This window comes from Myotis brandtii, unplaced genomic scaffold (assembly GCF_000412655.1).
Source record: "Myotis brandtii unplaced genomic scaffold, ASM41265v1 scaffold18, whole genome shotgun sequence".
NCBI classification, from domain to species: Eukaryota; Metazoa; Chordata; class Mammalia; order Chiroptera; family Vespertilionidae; genus Myotis; species Myotis brandtii.
In genome coordinates this window covers 1686127-1702997 of record NW_005356674.1, presented here as the reverse complement: position 1 = coordinate 1702997, position 16871 = coordinate 1686127, and the positions used below count along the sequence as shown (strand labels likewise).

General features: G+C 40.9%; 1 protein-coding gene across 5 annotated transcripts in view; it reads left to right on the top strand.

Moving 5' to 3' along the window:
• Positions 1-16871, top strand: part of ARMC8 (armadillo repeat containing 8) — a 79224-nt gene that overhangs the window by 56348 nt on the left and 6005 nt on the right. For 3 of the 5 annotated variants that reach the window (XM_014537487.1, XM_005863527.2, XM_005863526.2), the window contains 8 exons: positions 2508-2590; positions 2897-2978; positions 6652-6738; positions 9220-9312; positions 10881-11030; positions 12202-12297; positions 13344-13439; positions 16026-16098. In XM_014537487.1, coding sequence (XP_014392973.1) covers positions 2508-2590; positions 2897-2978; positions 6652-6738; positions 9220-9312; positions 10881-11030; positions 12202-12297; positions 13344-13439; positions 16026-16098 — 760 coding nt within the window. Of the gene's footprint in view, positions 1-2507; positions 2591-2896; positions 2979-6651; positions 6739-9026; positions 9116-9219; positions 9313-10880; positions 11031-12201; positions 12298-13343; positions 13440-16025; positions 16099-16871 lie in introns of those variants that run through there. The other 2 variants (XM_014537488.1, XM_014537489.1) reach the window with 2 other exon arrangements.

Genomic DNA, 16871 nt, shown 5'->3' with positions numbered 1-16871 from the left:
TTGACTCACAAAATCTGTATTACTTCTGCATCAATTGAAAATATTTTTCTAAGGGACCTGTCTAGATGTGATTACATTGTAGATTAATATTTTAGAAAGGAAGCTTCCAGAGTTAATGATGCCACAGAGGTACTTTTTCAGCATTTTGTTTTGTAGGCAGCTTCTGTATGGAATAGATATAAACTTGTCATGTAGAATGAGAGATGAAGGGAGCCTTGGAACACATGTCCATTTAAGGAAGGGTAGGGGAGAGAGGACTGTAACTTAAAGAGATTACAGTTGGAGCACTTATGTCTTTTAAATAGGGGTGCAAGTGGGAGGGCACAGGCCAAGAGAAAGGACCCAGTGGGGTGGAGCAGAGTAAAGTTTCAAGAAAGAGGTGGGGGGAGGTAATTTCTGGATCAAGATGCAAGGTCTTTGAGCTTGAAGTACCCAACTTCAGTGTAATAAGAGTGAAAAAGTATGGAGATACTTTAATGAGAAGGAAGTTGAGACAACCTGTGTCCCAGAAAATAAAAGCCATGTCCCTGCAAGAATGAGGTGGGCACAGAGGGCCTGAGGGCGTGAGGGAGGTAGGAAGAATTTGAAGAAGGACTGAAACGTATAGGGAAGATGGGAATATCCTGCAGGTGAGTGCAAGGCTGGCGGAGCAGTGAGGGTCCCGCCGAGATGGGGTAGCACACACTGTGAGATCTGGCAGCCAGGATTGCTGAATTTTCTACTGTAAATCAGCAGTTTGGGATGTGAAACAGGAGTGAGTGGTGGGAGGACAGTGAAAAGAAGGCGTTTGTCTACTAAGTGGAGCATCTGAGCAAGAAATCCAGGTCAGGGAGAAAGGTATGTGAGGGTCGAAAAGAGTAAGCAGTGGCCGGAACTGGTTTGGCTCGGTGGATAGAGCATCGGCCTGCGGACTGAAAGGTCCCAGGTTCGATTCCGGTCAAGGGCATGTACCTGGGTTGCAGGCACATCCCCAGTAGGAGATGTGCAGGAGGCAGCTGATCGATGTTTCTCTCTCATCGATGTTTCTCACTCTCTATCCCTCTCCCTTCCTCTCTGTAAAAAATCAATAAAATATATTTTTTTAAAAAAAGAGTAAGCAGTGAGAAAGGAAGGCATTAGGGGGCTAGAAGTGACAATGGGGTCAGAGGTGGATGTGCATAAAGATAAGGGTGAGATTAAGTTTGCTCTTGGGTGAGAAGTATAAGTTTTCTCAGCCACTTAGGAACCTGCAAATCACTATATAAAAACTACCATTACTGCCCTACACCTGCAGTGTGGTTCCCTGTACTTAATAGTTGATATTCTTCTCCCCATCACTCTTAATTTTAACTTTGTTTTCTCTTCTCATTTGGTTTGAACATCCTGAGATTTCCCACCCCCTCCTACTCTGAGGTCATTGATCCTCAACCATGGCGGCACACTGGACTCTACCTGTGGAGCTTAAAAAACAAAAAATAGGTGCCTAGGCCCCATCCCAGAGGCTCTGATTTAATTGGCCTGGATTTTTTTTTTAAAAAAAGCTCCCCAAGTGATCTTCCCATAGGAGCAATGACTGCTGTTCATGTGTTGCCCATCCTGGGAACCGCCTGGTGAGCACAGGCCTACTTCTCTAGCAGGGCCCTCTTAAAAGCATGGCTAAGCATAAGGACTCAGCTCTGTCTTATCTAAGTCCTCCGTTTCTTAATATGCTGATGGCGATAACTGTAACGGCCACAAAATGGATAAACCAGATAATGTAACATTTATTCACACTACCCCTGGCACAAGAAGTACTCTACAAATATTAATTAGTTTTGTTGATATTTGTGTTGCGATTATGTTAGCATTTTTTAAAATATGCTGTTTTCCCATAGGACCACACAAGTTAAACTTAATTTCTTCCCCACACTATTTATTTTGTGTCTATACATTATTGCTTAATGAAGAAAAATTGTAGGCTTTGTTTTTAAATTAAAAAAAAACAAAACTCCATGTTTGTAGTGATTACATGGAGCAGGGCTTGGTGCTACAGTGGAAAATGGCAAGGGCTACTTTTCTAAATATTTAACTTTTCAATTTGCTTGGAAAGAAAGTAGCCAGAGGTGGCTCTGTCAGAAACCCACAGGTTACATTTCCTAAGGGCTGTGTGGACCATGATTTCCCTAGAATCTCATTGTCGCGGGAACCTTTCCAATGGTAGTTCGTTTTCTCTTTCACTCTTTCTCAAGACTATTTATGCACCACCTCTGCACTAATCATGCCGTGTGGGTATTGTTTTAAGTGTTAATTAAAAATAATCAAGCATAATCGGCCCCTTACGCCTGTCATTCAGCCTGGCAGGTCCTTAGGGGGTAGCCCAACCTTTCTGATGAGATGCCTGCCCCCACCACAAACTGATGGTTCCTGAGGTAAAAACTCTCACTAAAGCCAACATTAAACTTTTAATGACGTTAGCCTACTTGCATTTACAAGCATGAAGTGTGTCATCTTTGTGTTGTTATTTATGCAGCATTAACCTTTTTCTCCAGATCATTGAGACTGAAAATATGATGGACCGAATTGTGACTGGCTTGTCTGAGTCTAGTGTCAAGGTGCGGTTAGCTGCTGTCAGGTATGAGCTTTAAATGGTCTGAATAAAAACCCCTTGCCATGTGTTTAACCTGATTCCTTCCCGGACCTTCACCAAGTAAGCACAGAATCCAGGTGTTACTCGAAAGTCTGCTCAGGTGAATTCAGTGTTAACATTTAAACCGAGAAGCGAGCCTGGAAAGCCCACCAAGTGTTCTGAAGTAGTTGAATTAATAATGTCTGTGGCTATACCTGAAGTGTATACTAGTGATTGTGAAATGCCAAGCAGTGTGTTTGAAAAGTGTAAGTTTCAGCTTCTTGTGAAGCTAATTCTGATTATTCTTTGTAGATGTTTGCACAGTTTATCTAGATCTGTGCAGCAGCTTCGAACCAGCTTCCAGGATCACGCCGTGTGGAAACCTTTAATGAAGGTAAGGAAAGGAAGGATCAGCAAGTAACAGCCATTCCCACGGAGCCCTTACTGAGCTGAGGTAGCTGACGGCATTCCGTGGTCTAGGAGAATGTGTGATTTTTGTGTAGAGCATTTTAAGCAGTTACCTCCTCCAATCTCATGTTCTAAGCATCTTTACACCAGCAGAGTGTGTTTCTGAGGTCAGCATCTCGTGTGACAGGGACGTGCATGCTTGGTTTTCTTCTATTAACTAAAGCTCGAGTTACTCATCTGCTCTCCCTGTGTGTTTAGTATTACACTTTGGACTTACACCCAAAGTCATCTTTGTAATTTTTAGTTCTAAAAGGAAAGGAATCCTCCATTTACAGATATAATCTGTTCTTAGTCTTTTGTCATTCCCTTGATATTTTTTAAATACAATTGTTGCCTCCTACTTTTCTAACTTCTTTTTGTGTTAGGTCTTTTCTTGAGGGGGAATAATGTTTTTCAGGTCAATTAAATCTGAATTGAGACTTAGAATAAAAGCACAGTCAGTTTGGCCTCTGATCCATCTTCATTTTTCTCTTTAAGTGAACATAAGCCTTGCATTTCATAAACAGAATTTTTTGTTTTTGTTTTTTACTACCTGCTAAGGACGCCTCTGGGTATAGGAAGGCTACCAAATTTTTTTTACTGTAGAGCTCTTGCCTTCAGCTTAAAGCATCAGGGTTACAGTAGAGGCATCACTGTGGTAGAAATAGTCAGGGGAGGTCCAGGCAGGAGGAGTATGGAATGGACTTTGAAGGCAAAAGGAAGGAAGGCAGGAGGATTAGCCAGAGAGAGGAGCAGCATGAACAGAAACTTTACATTACGACGTGTGCAGGAAGTGTAAGGATGCCTGTGACTAGGAGAGGGGCGGGGTAGGAGCCCAGGTGAAGAGTTAGACTAGTGCTGTCTTCAGATGAGTGACTTTCCTATTGACACTCTTCCTTGTCCTTAAAGTGCATCTTTTTCATAGCAGCTTAATCTTTATTTATTGATTCTGTCTGTTCACGATTTTCTTTAACTGTGCCCTGTTTCCCAAAATAACTTTTAAATATTTCTTCTGGAGCCAATTTCTCTGATTGCTCAGCTAAGTACCCCTCTCTCATATGATTCGAAAATGGAGCCCTGGCCCAGCCTGTGTGCCTCAGTGGTTCAATGTTGGCCTATGAACCAGGAGGTCACGGTTCAATACCTGGTCAGGGTACATGCCCAGGTTGCGGGCTCAATCCCCAGAGGGGGCATGCAGGAGGCAGCCGATCAATGACTCTCTCATCATTGATGTTTCTCTCCCTCTCCTTTCCTCTCTGAAATCAATAAAAACATATTTAATTTTTTTTAAAAATGGAGCTTTGGCCAGTGTGGCTTGGTTGGAGCAATCTGGGAGGGTTTTGTACACTTGGGTACATGTGGGTATAATTACTATCAAACTACTACTTTGTTGCAGTTTTAAAGTATAGATACTATTAAAAGCTCAAAAGTAGATGAATAATTTATTTTAGATATTTCAGTTCCTCTTACTTCAAAGTCTGTTTGCGTGTCTATTGATTTTTTCTCTTTTACTTTTCCATGTAGTTAACTGTTGGTTAGCAAACCACAAGAGAATAGCCATTTGATTTTAATTAAAGTTTTTATTTGTCATTATTTTTTGTTACTATTTTGGTGAAATTCTATTTGGTCAGTGTGAGAGGTCAACTTACAAATTTTACGCTGTCTTACACTGCATTGAGGAAATGTTTTTAAGAATTTCACAGACTCTCTTCTGTTTTAGTTTATCATTCATTGTTACCTAATTTGAAAATAAAACTTGATAAAAGCACATTAACCTCTATAAAACAATAAATATTTTAAAAAGTGAATCATATCAAGCAAAACAACTTTTTAAAGCCTTAGTAAGCACTAACTTATTTAAACCAGTGATTCTAAGTAGTGTAATTTTGGAAAATGATTATTGCTCTTATTTTGCCAACCTTCATTGAGCACCCATTTTGTGCAGTGTCATTCGGTTGATACAGGCCAGAGTAAATTAGATCATAGATCTGTAGATTATTCCTTCAGACGCTGAAATTTGTTAATAGAAAAAGGGGTTGGCGTGTCTACACATAGAATTTGAACAGTGTGGACAGTAATAAAGGTCCTACAAGAGGCCATAAACAGTGGCACAGGGGAGGATAGAATGACTTCTGACTGGAAGGGCGAAGGGCTCCACAGAGGCTTCTGGAAGGAGATGGCCTTACAAGCATGGGTACGGGGTGCGCCTGAGAGATGGAGAAAGGGCATGGAAAGGCAAGGGAAGGTGAACAGTGTCTTAGAGGGGGTGTGGCAGACAGAGATCAGCATGCATAACCGGAGATTTATTTTATCAACTAGCTAACAAGTCACAGGTAAGTTAAAATACAGTATCTTAGGAGAACTGCTTCTGTTTTGTAATTCTTGATTATTCTTAACTTGGGAACTCCAGGCTTGATTAAGCTGAAGAAAGCAGATAATATATTTAACTCTTATTTTTTTATTGTGGTTTTTTTAGTTTTTTGTTTTTGTTTTCTTTGCGATTCTCCGTGTCCAGTTTGCATAGCGAGAGCTCCTAGGACGCCTTTTGGGATGACAAGCCTTATCCGGATTTGCTCCCAAATGCAAAGGGTTTAAGGTGGAGTGGTTATTGCATAGAAGTGGTAGTGTTTATGAAGCCTTCCCTCTTAGAAACTGGAAAGAACAGGTTCTGATAATAGTTAGTGGTGGCTAACATTTGTCATCATGTTGTCTTCTGAGCTGAGTGAGAGTCTATGGCATTTAGTTTACTCTAGACCTGCCATATGCCTGATTTTGTGCCTGATAACAACAAAAACTATAGCAATAAATTACCTTTTTAAAAACCTTACTTATATAGCCTTTACTATGTGCCAGTTACTAGTCTAAAATCTTTTCGTTTATTGATTCCCACGAAAACCCTATGAAACAGGTACTATTATTATCCCCATTTGACAGCCAAGGAATTCATATACCTATGCAGTGGTTGGCTGAAATTTTCACTCAGGAAGTCTATGTTCTTAACTTTTTGCAATTATGCTTCCCTTATTATTCACTATATCGCATTTTATCCTAAATAGTCCTATAAACAAAGTGTTTTCTTTAATTCCTCAACTCAGAAGCTCAGAGAGGTTAAGGTGCACACATCTCATAAGTGGAGGAGTCAGAGTTGGAACCAGGGCTATGTGATTCCAGTCCCCTCATTACCTGGCCTGTGCAGCAGCTTAATCCACCTGTGCTCCTGGTCAAACAAGTCCTATAGGGACGCATCGGAAAGTTTTGGGCCCTTGGGCAATTGTATGTTTCATAAATGGCCCGAGTTAATGAAGTAGAATGTGCTAACTTTCCCCAAAGCAGTCCCACGATCTTTAAGCCTTTACATGGGCACCCCTCCCTGCCTTGCCTGTCTTCTTTGGGCAGCAACTCCCACCCTGGCAGTGGGGCTGTAGCTTCTCCAGCAAGATAGGTGTGGGGCCGCAGTCAGAATGATTGCACTGGGTAAAGGCTCACACGGTATCAGGTCCATCTTTCCTAACCAGCTCTCAAATATAAGAAATCAGGATAAATTTGGTTTTTCCTCATTCTTATGATCTCACCTCCATGTTTCCAAACCATTAATAGTACCCCTTTTTTTAATTCCCTAGGTTTTGCAAAATGCACCAGATGAAATCTTAGTAGTAGCATCTTCCATGCTATGTAACCTTCTTCTTGAATTTTCTCCAAGCAAAGAGGTTAGTATTGATTTTCTCTTCCTAGACTTTGCCTGGTCCTACCAGGGGCTTAGTCAAATAACTTTCATAGTAGTTGACATTGAAATTTGAAGACTAGTTTTAAAAACTACTTTTGATGCTGCAAGAAGGAGGGTAGCAAAATAAATCATTTTTAAATATGGTTATTATAATTTTCTGTTATCCCTTTTATTCTGCCTGGCATATTCAGATTATTTAAAAGATATTATAGTTTGCATTCACTCTAAACTGCCTGTAAATGTAAGAAATAATACACAAATAATAGACTATTTTCAAACTATCATTACTAAAGAATAAATTAAGACAATTTTGTAAAACCAGGATTATAAGTAATTTCTGCCGGCATCAGAAAATAATCTTTTTTTTTAATCCTCACCTTAGGAGTAAGGGTATTTTTCCTTGATTTTTAGAGAGTGGTAGGGAGTGGGGGAGAGGGAAAGAGAGAAAGAAAAACATTGATGTGAGAGAGACACATGGATTGGTTGCCTCCTGCTCTCACCTCAACCGGGGCCAGGGACTGAACCTGCAACTGAGGTATGTGCCCATGACTGGACTCGAACCTGCAACCCTTCAATCTTAGAGCCAATGTTCTAACCACTGAGAAAAATCGGCCAGGGCCAGAAAATAATCTTTTTAATGTTTAGTGTTACTGGTAGTTGTTTGGGGAAGGATTACATGTGTGGGTATTTTCCCCTTGTTTTATACATTTTATGAATTATTTGAGCATGTATTATTTCTATAGGGAAAATTAAAATCAACTTTAATAAAGAAAGGAGAAAACCTTATCCAGTTAATGTTATCATGTTAAAATATCTCTGGTCTGCCCAGTCATGAACTGAGGTTTAGACACTGTCTTTTATTACGCATTTAGTAGACCCATTTTGGTTGAACTAACTTGTCTGCATTGTAATAGCCACAGGCTTCTGACTGGTAATTAGGAAGGCTTTAGTAACAAGGTGGGGGTTCAGAGATAGTTATTCACCAGCAATAATCTTGGAACAAAAGGGAGAGACTGGCAGTTATTCTGAAGGATGACAAAGGCGAGATAAGGTGCCAGGGCTTCCATCAGTTCTCTGCCCTGGTGGCGGGGATCTTGGTCTGTGTGATGGTGAGTTTTAACTAGACTTATTGTGATGATCATTTTGCAATACATACTTATATTGAATAATATTTTATACCTAAGACTAATATAATGTATGTCAATTATATTTCAATAAATAATAAACTGGATCTTGAACTGGAAGGTAAGGAAGTATAATAAGAGCATTATTTGACCAGGTGACAGAATTGGAATATGGACTATAGATTCAATAAAAATATTGTTTTGATGTTAACTTCTCTGAATTCGGTAACTGCTCTGTGGTTCTCTAAGAGGACATTCTTGTTCTTAGAATAAACATTGAAGTAGTAAGAGTAAAGGGACATAATGTATGCATTCTCCTTTCATGTGGTTCAGAAAAGATTTTAAAATGCGAATATGGGTATATAGAATGAAAGAGATCATGATTAAGCAAAATAATATGGCAAAATGTTAAAAGTTGGTTAATCTGGGAAAAGAATATATGTACGCTCCATGTATTAATCTTGCTACTTTATAAGTTTGAACTTAGTTGAAAATAAAAAGTTTTAAAAAACATACCACAATTTGTACAAGTAGAGGAATGTGTGTCCTTCAAAAATGTCATCATGAAAGGCACTGCTCTGTTTCTTGGCATATAAATCTCAATTGCTTAAGCCGTTTCTAGAATCCACTTGAAAGATGGCCTTTTAAGCATTCATTGGTGATAGTAAATCAGTCCTTTAGGATTTGAATTTTTATAAAATTAACAAAACCCATTTTCAGCTAAGTATCATAAATTAAGTGGTCAGGCTAAAAGTGTGCTATTTTAGGTATAAAACATGGTATGACTGTAAGTACAAGACTTATTTTGCTTGTATCATTGAGAAATAGTCCTGAAAGTAGTTCTAAAAGATGAATTCTGTTTGGAATAAGATTGACAGTTTGGAAGGAGGATAGTTAGTTCATCTTAGGTTCCATTCTGAATCAGCCTATTGCTTCATAGTCACAGCTTGGAAAAACACATGAGATAGTGAGATCTGTGCCTGCACAAAGCTGGAGTGATGAACTCTCAGGATGGTGAGAAAGAGCCTGTGGAACTAGGTGATGGGGTCATGAGTATGTGTGAAATGTACAGATTGCTAGGATATCTCCTGAGTCTCTCAGGACTACCAGAAAAACAGGAAATGACAGGGATTGTTTGTGTTTTTAGATTTGAGAGAGAATAATTGTCCTTGCCCTTCTCAAGGTGATTTTTATGGCCACCTCACTCCCTGCTCTGTGAAAGTTGCTTGGACTTGGGTAAGAGTGCAAACAAAATCATAAGCAGAGTGCCAGGGTATGGACACATTTAGTTCACAAACCTGACTTAAAGCTGTGTGTTTTTTCCCCCTTTCCGATGGCAGCCAATTTTAGAATCAGGAGCTGTAGAGCTACTTTGTGGATTAACACAAAGTGAAAACCCCGCTTTACGAGTGAATGGAATTTGGGCTCTTATGGTACGTTTCACTCTTTTATGTATGTCATCATTTGCAAAGAGAATAGAGCTATTTTCAAAGTTAAAACTAAAGAAGGTACTATTTGAAACGTGGAGTTTTCTGTTTAAAAAAACCTTAACTATTTTAGCCTAGTTTCCTTTTATTTATTTACTTTTCGTTATTTTTAATTGTTGACAGCATTACAAATGTCCCTTATTTCCCCTCTTTGCCCCCTCCCTCCACTTCCCATCCTTCCCCAGACCTTCACCACACTGTTGTCTGTGTCCATGGGCTGCTGATATATGCATATAAATTCTTTGGTTAATCTCAGTTTTCTAATGACCTAGGACCTAGCAGACTCCATATTCAGCTTTCAAATTTAAACATAAGCAAGTTGCTTGGCCACTGTGTGCCTCTGTTCTACTAATAAGAAAAGTGGACAGATGTTGAAACTTGACTTAAATTAATTTTGGAAAACAAATTTTCCTCATCATGAACATATTGATATCTGTATAGAGCTACCTACTTTATTTTTTTATGTTTTTGTTAATCCTCACCCTAGGATATTTTTTCCATTGATTTTTTAGAGAGAGTGGAAAGGAGGGGGAGAGACAGAGAGAGAAACATCGATGTGGGAGAGACATATCAATTGGTTGCCTCCTGCATGCCCCCACGACTGGGAGCCAGGGATCAAACCTGGGAAACCCTTCAGTCTGAGGGCCAACACTCTAACCATTGAGCAAAACCCATTGGGGCAGAGCTACCTACTTTACAAAGCACTTTTGTGTCTTTGGGGTTTTTTTACATTTTTATTTATTTAATTTTTTGGTATTTTTTATTTATTTTATTGTTGACAGTGTCACAGATGTCCCTCCCTCTTTATCCCCCTGTTTCCAGCTCCTGCCCCACCCCGGGCCTTCACCACACTATTATCTGTGTCCATTGGTTATGCATAATAAGCAAATACTTTTAAGTCATTTTCAAAATGCATGGCACAGTATAGTTGTTAATAAGTCATTTTGTTATTAGAGTACACAGAAGACAACTTGATAACCATAAGGATATTCTTAAAAGTAATAATGGATTTTGTATTTATTTGAGAAATCTTAAAGATACTCAACTGCCTGTGCAGAAAGTAATCATATTCCTAATAAAGGAATATATATATAGAAGTGACAGTTATCTTTCTCTTGACAGAATTATAGGTAATTAATAGGAATCAGAAAAATAATGTGACATAATTAAGGATTTTTTGCAGATTCTATTAGTACTTTGAAAATAATCAGAGGTACTATTTTTTTAAATATATTTTTATTGATTTCAGAGAGGAAGGGAGAGGGAGAGAGAGCTAGAAACATCAATGATGAGAGAGAATCACCAGTCAGCTGCCTCCTGCACGCCCCCAACTGGGGATCAAGCCCACAACCTGGGCATGTGCCCCTGACCGGAATCGAACCTGGGACCCTTCAGTCTGCAGTCCGACGCTCTATCCGCTGAGCCAAACCAGCTAGGGCCAGAGTTACTATTAAAAATATAATTTAATAAAGCAAATGTAGACATAATTCTTGACATTTCTTTAATCCTTTCAGAACATGGCATTTCAGGCTGAACAAAAAATAAAAGCAGATATTTTACGAAGCTTGAGTACCGAACAGCTATTCCGGTTATTATCAGATTCAGATTTGAATGTGCTGATGAAAACATTGGGACTTCTTAGAAACCTCCTCTCCACTCGGCCTGTAAGTACAACCACCCAGACTCGGCCTGTAAGTACAACCACCCAGGCTTCCAGATGAGCTACCTCTGCATATGCATCGTAACACATTGCCCTCCCCTCTTCTCCCAGCAACATCTACCCACAAGTGTGATCGAAAAACTGCTTCTTCTCAGAGAAGCAAGGAGTTGATGTCTAGACCTGTCCCCTTCATAGGTGTTCTGGAAGCTGCTTCACCATATATGGCCACCTGACCCTGCATTCATTCACTGCCTGTCCTGTCTCCCTCTCCTTCCGCCTTGCTGCATATGAACTTGTCTTAATTGGTTACTTTATTCTTACCTGGTTTGCTGGCCATGTGGGTGTTCTTACCAGCCTAAGTAATTATCTCTGGGGCTTCTGATTATTTCACTTTAGAGAATCCCCTCAGGGCCATTCCTTAGACATACACCTCACACTCACCCAGCCCACAGTTACTAGACTGATTGCTGAAGATGTCAGTGTGGAGAACAGTGGATGTATGTCAGAGCAGGAGAGGCTGAGCCTTGCTCTGAGGTCCCTCTCATTGTTCTTTAATGGTCCCTGAGCAACATTGTCAGAGGCCTTTCATGTAGATGAAAAACCATGAGTGGTTTCTTCTCTGTGCCTCACTTGTTGTTGTTTTTATTCAATTTATTTAAAGAAAAAAACCAGTTTACCCATTTCTCCCATCCTACCCCCAAACTGTCTCTGTATCTATAAGCATAATATTCTTATTTATATAAACATATACCTTACATATTATTTATTATGTGTTATTATTTATATTTCACTTGTTTTTTTAGTCTTCTTTATACATTTATGCTCAAAGATAGCAAGTATATCTATACCATGTTTTCCACATCTCTGGCTTCCACATCTCCCTCACCCATTTTTATGTGCCTACTTTTTCTTTAATATATTTGCATTTGATGATCCCATGTGATTATAATTTCATATTCTATCAAGCCAAGTCTATGCTCTCTTCATCCTAAAGTAATAAAAAAAAAATGTTGAAGGCAAAATGCAGTTTCAAACACAATTCTTTGGCACCTAGTTCTCTATGCTATGCTGTTCTCTTTGAAGTATAGTTGTATATTTAGAAGCCTCTGTTCTCTCCTGTGGGATTTTTTCTTTGTTCCCCAAGTGATAATTGTGGATTTCCCATTGTTTTGCAGCATATAGATAAAATCATGAGCACTCATGGAAAGCAGATTATGCAGGCCGTCACTCTTATTCTGGAAGGGGAGCATAACATTGAAGTCAAAGAGCAGGTATGTGTTCCCTTCCTTTGAGGAATATCTTCTGATTATTCCAAGAAAGATTTGAATTCTTCCCCCTGGCCCTGGCTGGTGTGGTTCAGTGGGTTGAGCGTTGTCCTGTGCACCAAGGTACTTACCCTTGACTGGAATCAAACCCGGGACCCGTCATTCTGAGGGCTGACGCTCTATGCCAACTAAGGCAGGGAAGGCTTCTTGGAGGGAGTAACACTGAGTCCAGGAGCACAGTCAGTCAGGAATCACTCAAAGTGAAGAGAGGTGGAGATAATTTTCTCCAATTTTAATCCACATTTTGTTTCCCTTTGTGTTCCTCCTTCATCCTAAAGTAATACCTGTGGGTCACGACCCCTTTGGGGGTCGAACGACCCTTTCACAGGGGTCGCCTAAGACCATCAGAAAACACATATATAATTACATATTGTTTTTGTGATTAATCACTATGCTTTAATTATGTTCAATTTGTAACAATGAAATTGGGGGTCACCACAACATGAGGAACTGTATTAAAGGGTCGCGGCATTAGGAGGGTTGAGAACCACTGCTCTAGTAGGTTTCAAAAAAGTTTGGGTTCTAATTGCACGTGACTAGTGGACAGGGCTCAGGCCTTCACCCAGAAGGTCATGTGTTTGTGAACAAGTAGCATTTAGAGAGAGAGGGAGGGGACTTGCAACATTTCTGAAGCTTCCACCAAAGAGATGACCCCTTTGAGGAAACCTTGTAGGGAAGTAACAAGAGCTTCTCTCGGAAATGGAGTTTTCAAGAAAATAATACTAAGTTATGTTTTCCCTTTCATTTATGTGATAGCATGAACTATAAGACATGCCTGCCTTGGCCCAGCAATGACTTAAGCCAGGAAAGAAACCACTGAAATGTTTGGGTTCCTTGGGCTTGTTGGAAGTGAGGCCAGGGAGTGAGAAATTAAGACATTCAAAGTGGAATGTGTGAAAATCCCAATTTCCTGGGAAATGTCTCACATTCTTGACAGAGCTGAGTCAGGGACTTCAGAGTTCTCCTGATCAGTGGCCCTTTGTTCTTTCCAGACACTGTGCATCCTAGCCAACATCGCAGATGGCACAACGGCAAAAGAACTCATAATGACCAATGATGACATCCTGCAGAAAATCAAGTATTACATGGTAGGCCTTTGTTTCCTTTCACTGCTCTACACTAGCCACACATTAGAAGGCAGGGACTTCTAACAGATGCAGGAAGCTCTCTTCTTCGTGAGGAAGAAGAAACAACAGCAAGTCCTGGAGGCTGTGCCATTGGCAGTGTTACCACCCACCACCCCAGTCACCACCCCTGTCCCCCCAGTCATCTGATTGCCTCCCTCTTATTCAGTGAAGACCGGGGCGTTTGGCTGTCAGCGTCCCCAATCCCTGTCCTCCCTCAAGGCTTCATTTCTATGTGGAGGACCGCTCTAGCCCTCTGACACCTGTTCTTTGATCCGTTTACTTTCAAACACAATCTGCCACCTGCTTCCAAACATTTCAGCCACCAACTCTTATGACGATGCCCTGGATCTTACCACCAGAAACTGCCTGTTGCCAAAATGTGGCTATCAAGCATTCTTGCTCATTTCACTGTTGATGTCTTCTTGCAGCACCCTAAACATGGGTGACCCTGTGTTCTCTTTGCCATGTCAGAGCTGACTGCTATAGAGAATGGCACAGAACTAGCCTGGCTGGTTTCTTGTTAAATTCATTCCAGAACCCAGATAGGCACTCAGCACTGCCTAGTGCCCTCCTGTGGTTCTCCAGCAAGCTGGCACCCTTATTCTCTCTCTCTTTTTTTAAATTATTTTTCCCTATTGATTTTTAGAGAGAGTTGGAGGGGACAAACAGAGAGAGAGAGAAACAGTGATTGGTTTCCTCAAGCCTGCAACCGAGCTACATACCCTTGACCAGAATCAAACCCAGGACTCTTCAGTCCGTGGGCCAAGACTTTATCCACTGAGCCCTGACCGGTTTGGCTCAGTGGATAGAGCGTCGGCCTGCGGACTCAAGGGTCCCAGGTTCGATTCTGGTCAAGGGCATGTACCTTGGTTGCGGGCACATCTCCAGTAGGGAGTGTGCAGGAAGCAGCTGATCGATGTTTCTCTCTCATTGATGTTTCTAACTCTCTATCCCTCTCCCTTCCTCTCTGTAAAAAATCAATAAAATATATTTTTTTTAAAAAAGTTCCTTTAAAAAAAAAAAAGACTTTATCCACTGAGCCAAACCGGCTGGGGCAACACCCTCATTCTCCACAAGAATAGGTTCTTGACTTCCATTCTTTAAACCTCATCCCTTCTGCCCCTCATCACTCCTAGTGATGACCTCACTTTTTGTTTTATTAAGAGAAAAGAAGCCAAAATCCTTCAGTGGTTCCGTGTTACACCTTGAATAAAATCCATCCTCTCCTGTGATGGCCTGTGAAGTCCCACATGACCTGACTTGTCTTCCTCAGTTCACACCAGCTATGCAGCTCCTTCGTACCTCAGACCTTTTCAGGAACTTCCCCTTCCTCTCAAAACCCCCAGCCCCTTCCTCTTTGTACAACTGACATTGTCTTCGAGTCTCTGCTTAAATGTCGCCTCCTTCAAAGAGATCTTTTCTGTACACTCCACCTAAATTAGGTTCCTACCCCTCCACCTTCCAGTTTTCTCTATCACAGCAATTTGTTTCTGAAAACATATTTATTTGGATGAATGATGAACTTACACATAGTAAATGCTTATTGTTGTACTGTATACAAGTTCATTTATTCAACAAATATGGCCTGAGGCTAAGAGCAGATGATAAGTTTTGTTTTGTTTGTCTCAATGGAGCCCAAGCTGGACACCTCCTAAAAAAAAGTGTTGGCTTGTAGAAGGAGAAAAGAATCACCAATCATAGAATGTAATTCAGGAAGCCACATCCATTTCTTTGTCTGTGCTTAGTAGAGAGAGAGTCCTGCATGGTCAGATAAGTCTGTCCTAGCATATATCACTGGCGTTTTTCAGATATGAATAAATTATTTAAATGTACTGGGGACTTTTTTTGTGGGGTTTTTTTTTTTTTTACACCAGTAGGAAAACCACTTGTAAAGACTGTTTAACCATTGGGCCCTTTTTCATTTAGGAGAAAGCATTAATGATAAATGATCCAAATAGTTGTGCTTTCAGTACATAAAGAAAAATAAATAGAATTGTGTTTCAGACCAATAGGTGGCTCCTTAACAATAGGAGACATTCAAGATAAACCAAGTAGAGTCAAGGTTTTGGAGATGTTCCTACAGAAATGAGAGTAATTTGAATCAGATTATCAGCAGCTAAAGAGAGAAATACCAAATGCACATCCATCCAGTTTATTGGCTGCTAGTGACCTGAAGGTTTTCTAATAGAAATAAGGCATAGCTTAACCCTAAAGCGCAGAATTTTCATGTCAGTGTGGATTAAAGGATAAGTTACAGACGCCACCTGTGGCCCTGGCGGTGCTCTGTGTCAGCCAGAGGATGTCTAAAATGTGAATGTGAGTGTTTGGGCAAGGCTTTCCCTGTTTGCCAGATTCTCCACCATTTCCTATTGTCTTTAGTCCAGTCCGTTCACCCATTAGTGCTAACTTTGTGGCCCCTCAAGACATTTGAGTTTGAAGCCCCTGCTTAAAATGTTTAGGCTATTGGGATTGCTTATAGTATGTCACAAAAAGATGGTCTAAAATGAGATTACCTCCATTTTTATTTTCCTTTTCTGCATCAAATAGGGTCATTCACATGTCAAGCTGCAGCTTGCCGCTATGTTTTGTATATCAAACCTCATATGGAATGAAGAGGAAGGTAAGAGATTGGTGAGATTTGTTCTGAAATGATGGGAAGGAAGTCCCACTCAGGGAAGGCAGCAGGCGCCCCTGAGATCTTGGGTTGAGGCACTGCTCACTGGGCCCCAAGCGCCCAACAGCATCGCCCTGAGAAGCTGTGGGACTAGCCTGAGTCAGCTGGACAGTTAACACTGAGCCCCCACCTTAAAGTCAACACTGTAGAAGTAAGTGATAGTCCCTGCTCTGAGAGAGCTGAGGAGGAGGGCAGTGAGGTGCGCTTGAAGAAGACGAGAGGTGGGAGTGAGTGGGAGGACAGGCCTTTCACTGTTGCAGAGGCATGCATGTCAGGACTACGGGCACATAAGCTTAATGGAGAAGAGGGTGCATTGGTGAGAAATGAACAGTACGTGTGACGGTGAAGCAGGCAGTCTGTCAGGAGGTCCTCCACCTTGGCTGTTTACTAGAACCTCTGGGGAATTTGCACCAGACTAATTACATCAGAATCCGTAGGCATGGGCTCCAGGCAAAAGAGTTTTTAAAACTCCCCAGATGATTCCAACCCCCCCGATGCAGGAGCGCACTGGGTCTCAGTGCTGGGTTGGCTGCATAAAAATCACCTGGGAACTTTTGAAGATGCAGATTTCTGGGCTCCATCCCTAGAGATTCTGGTTTACTCGGTCTAGACGGGGTCAGTGCAGGAGTGAGTCACGGAAGCTCTTCAGTCGGGAGGAAGTTGATTCCTCTGCTCAGCAGCTGTATCCAGAACAGAGCAGGAGGAGGAGAAACTGGATT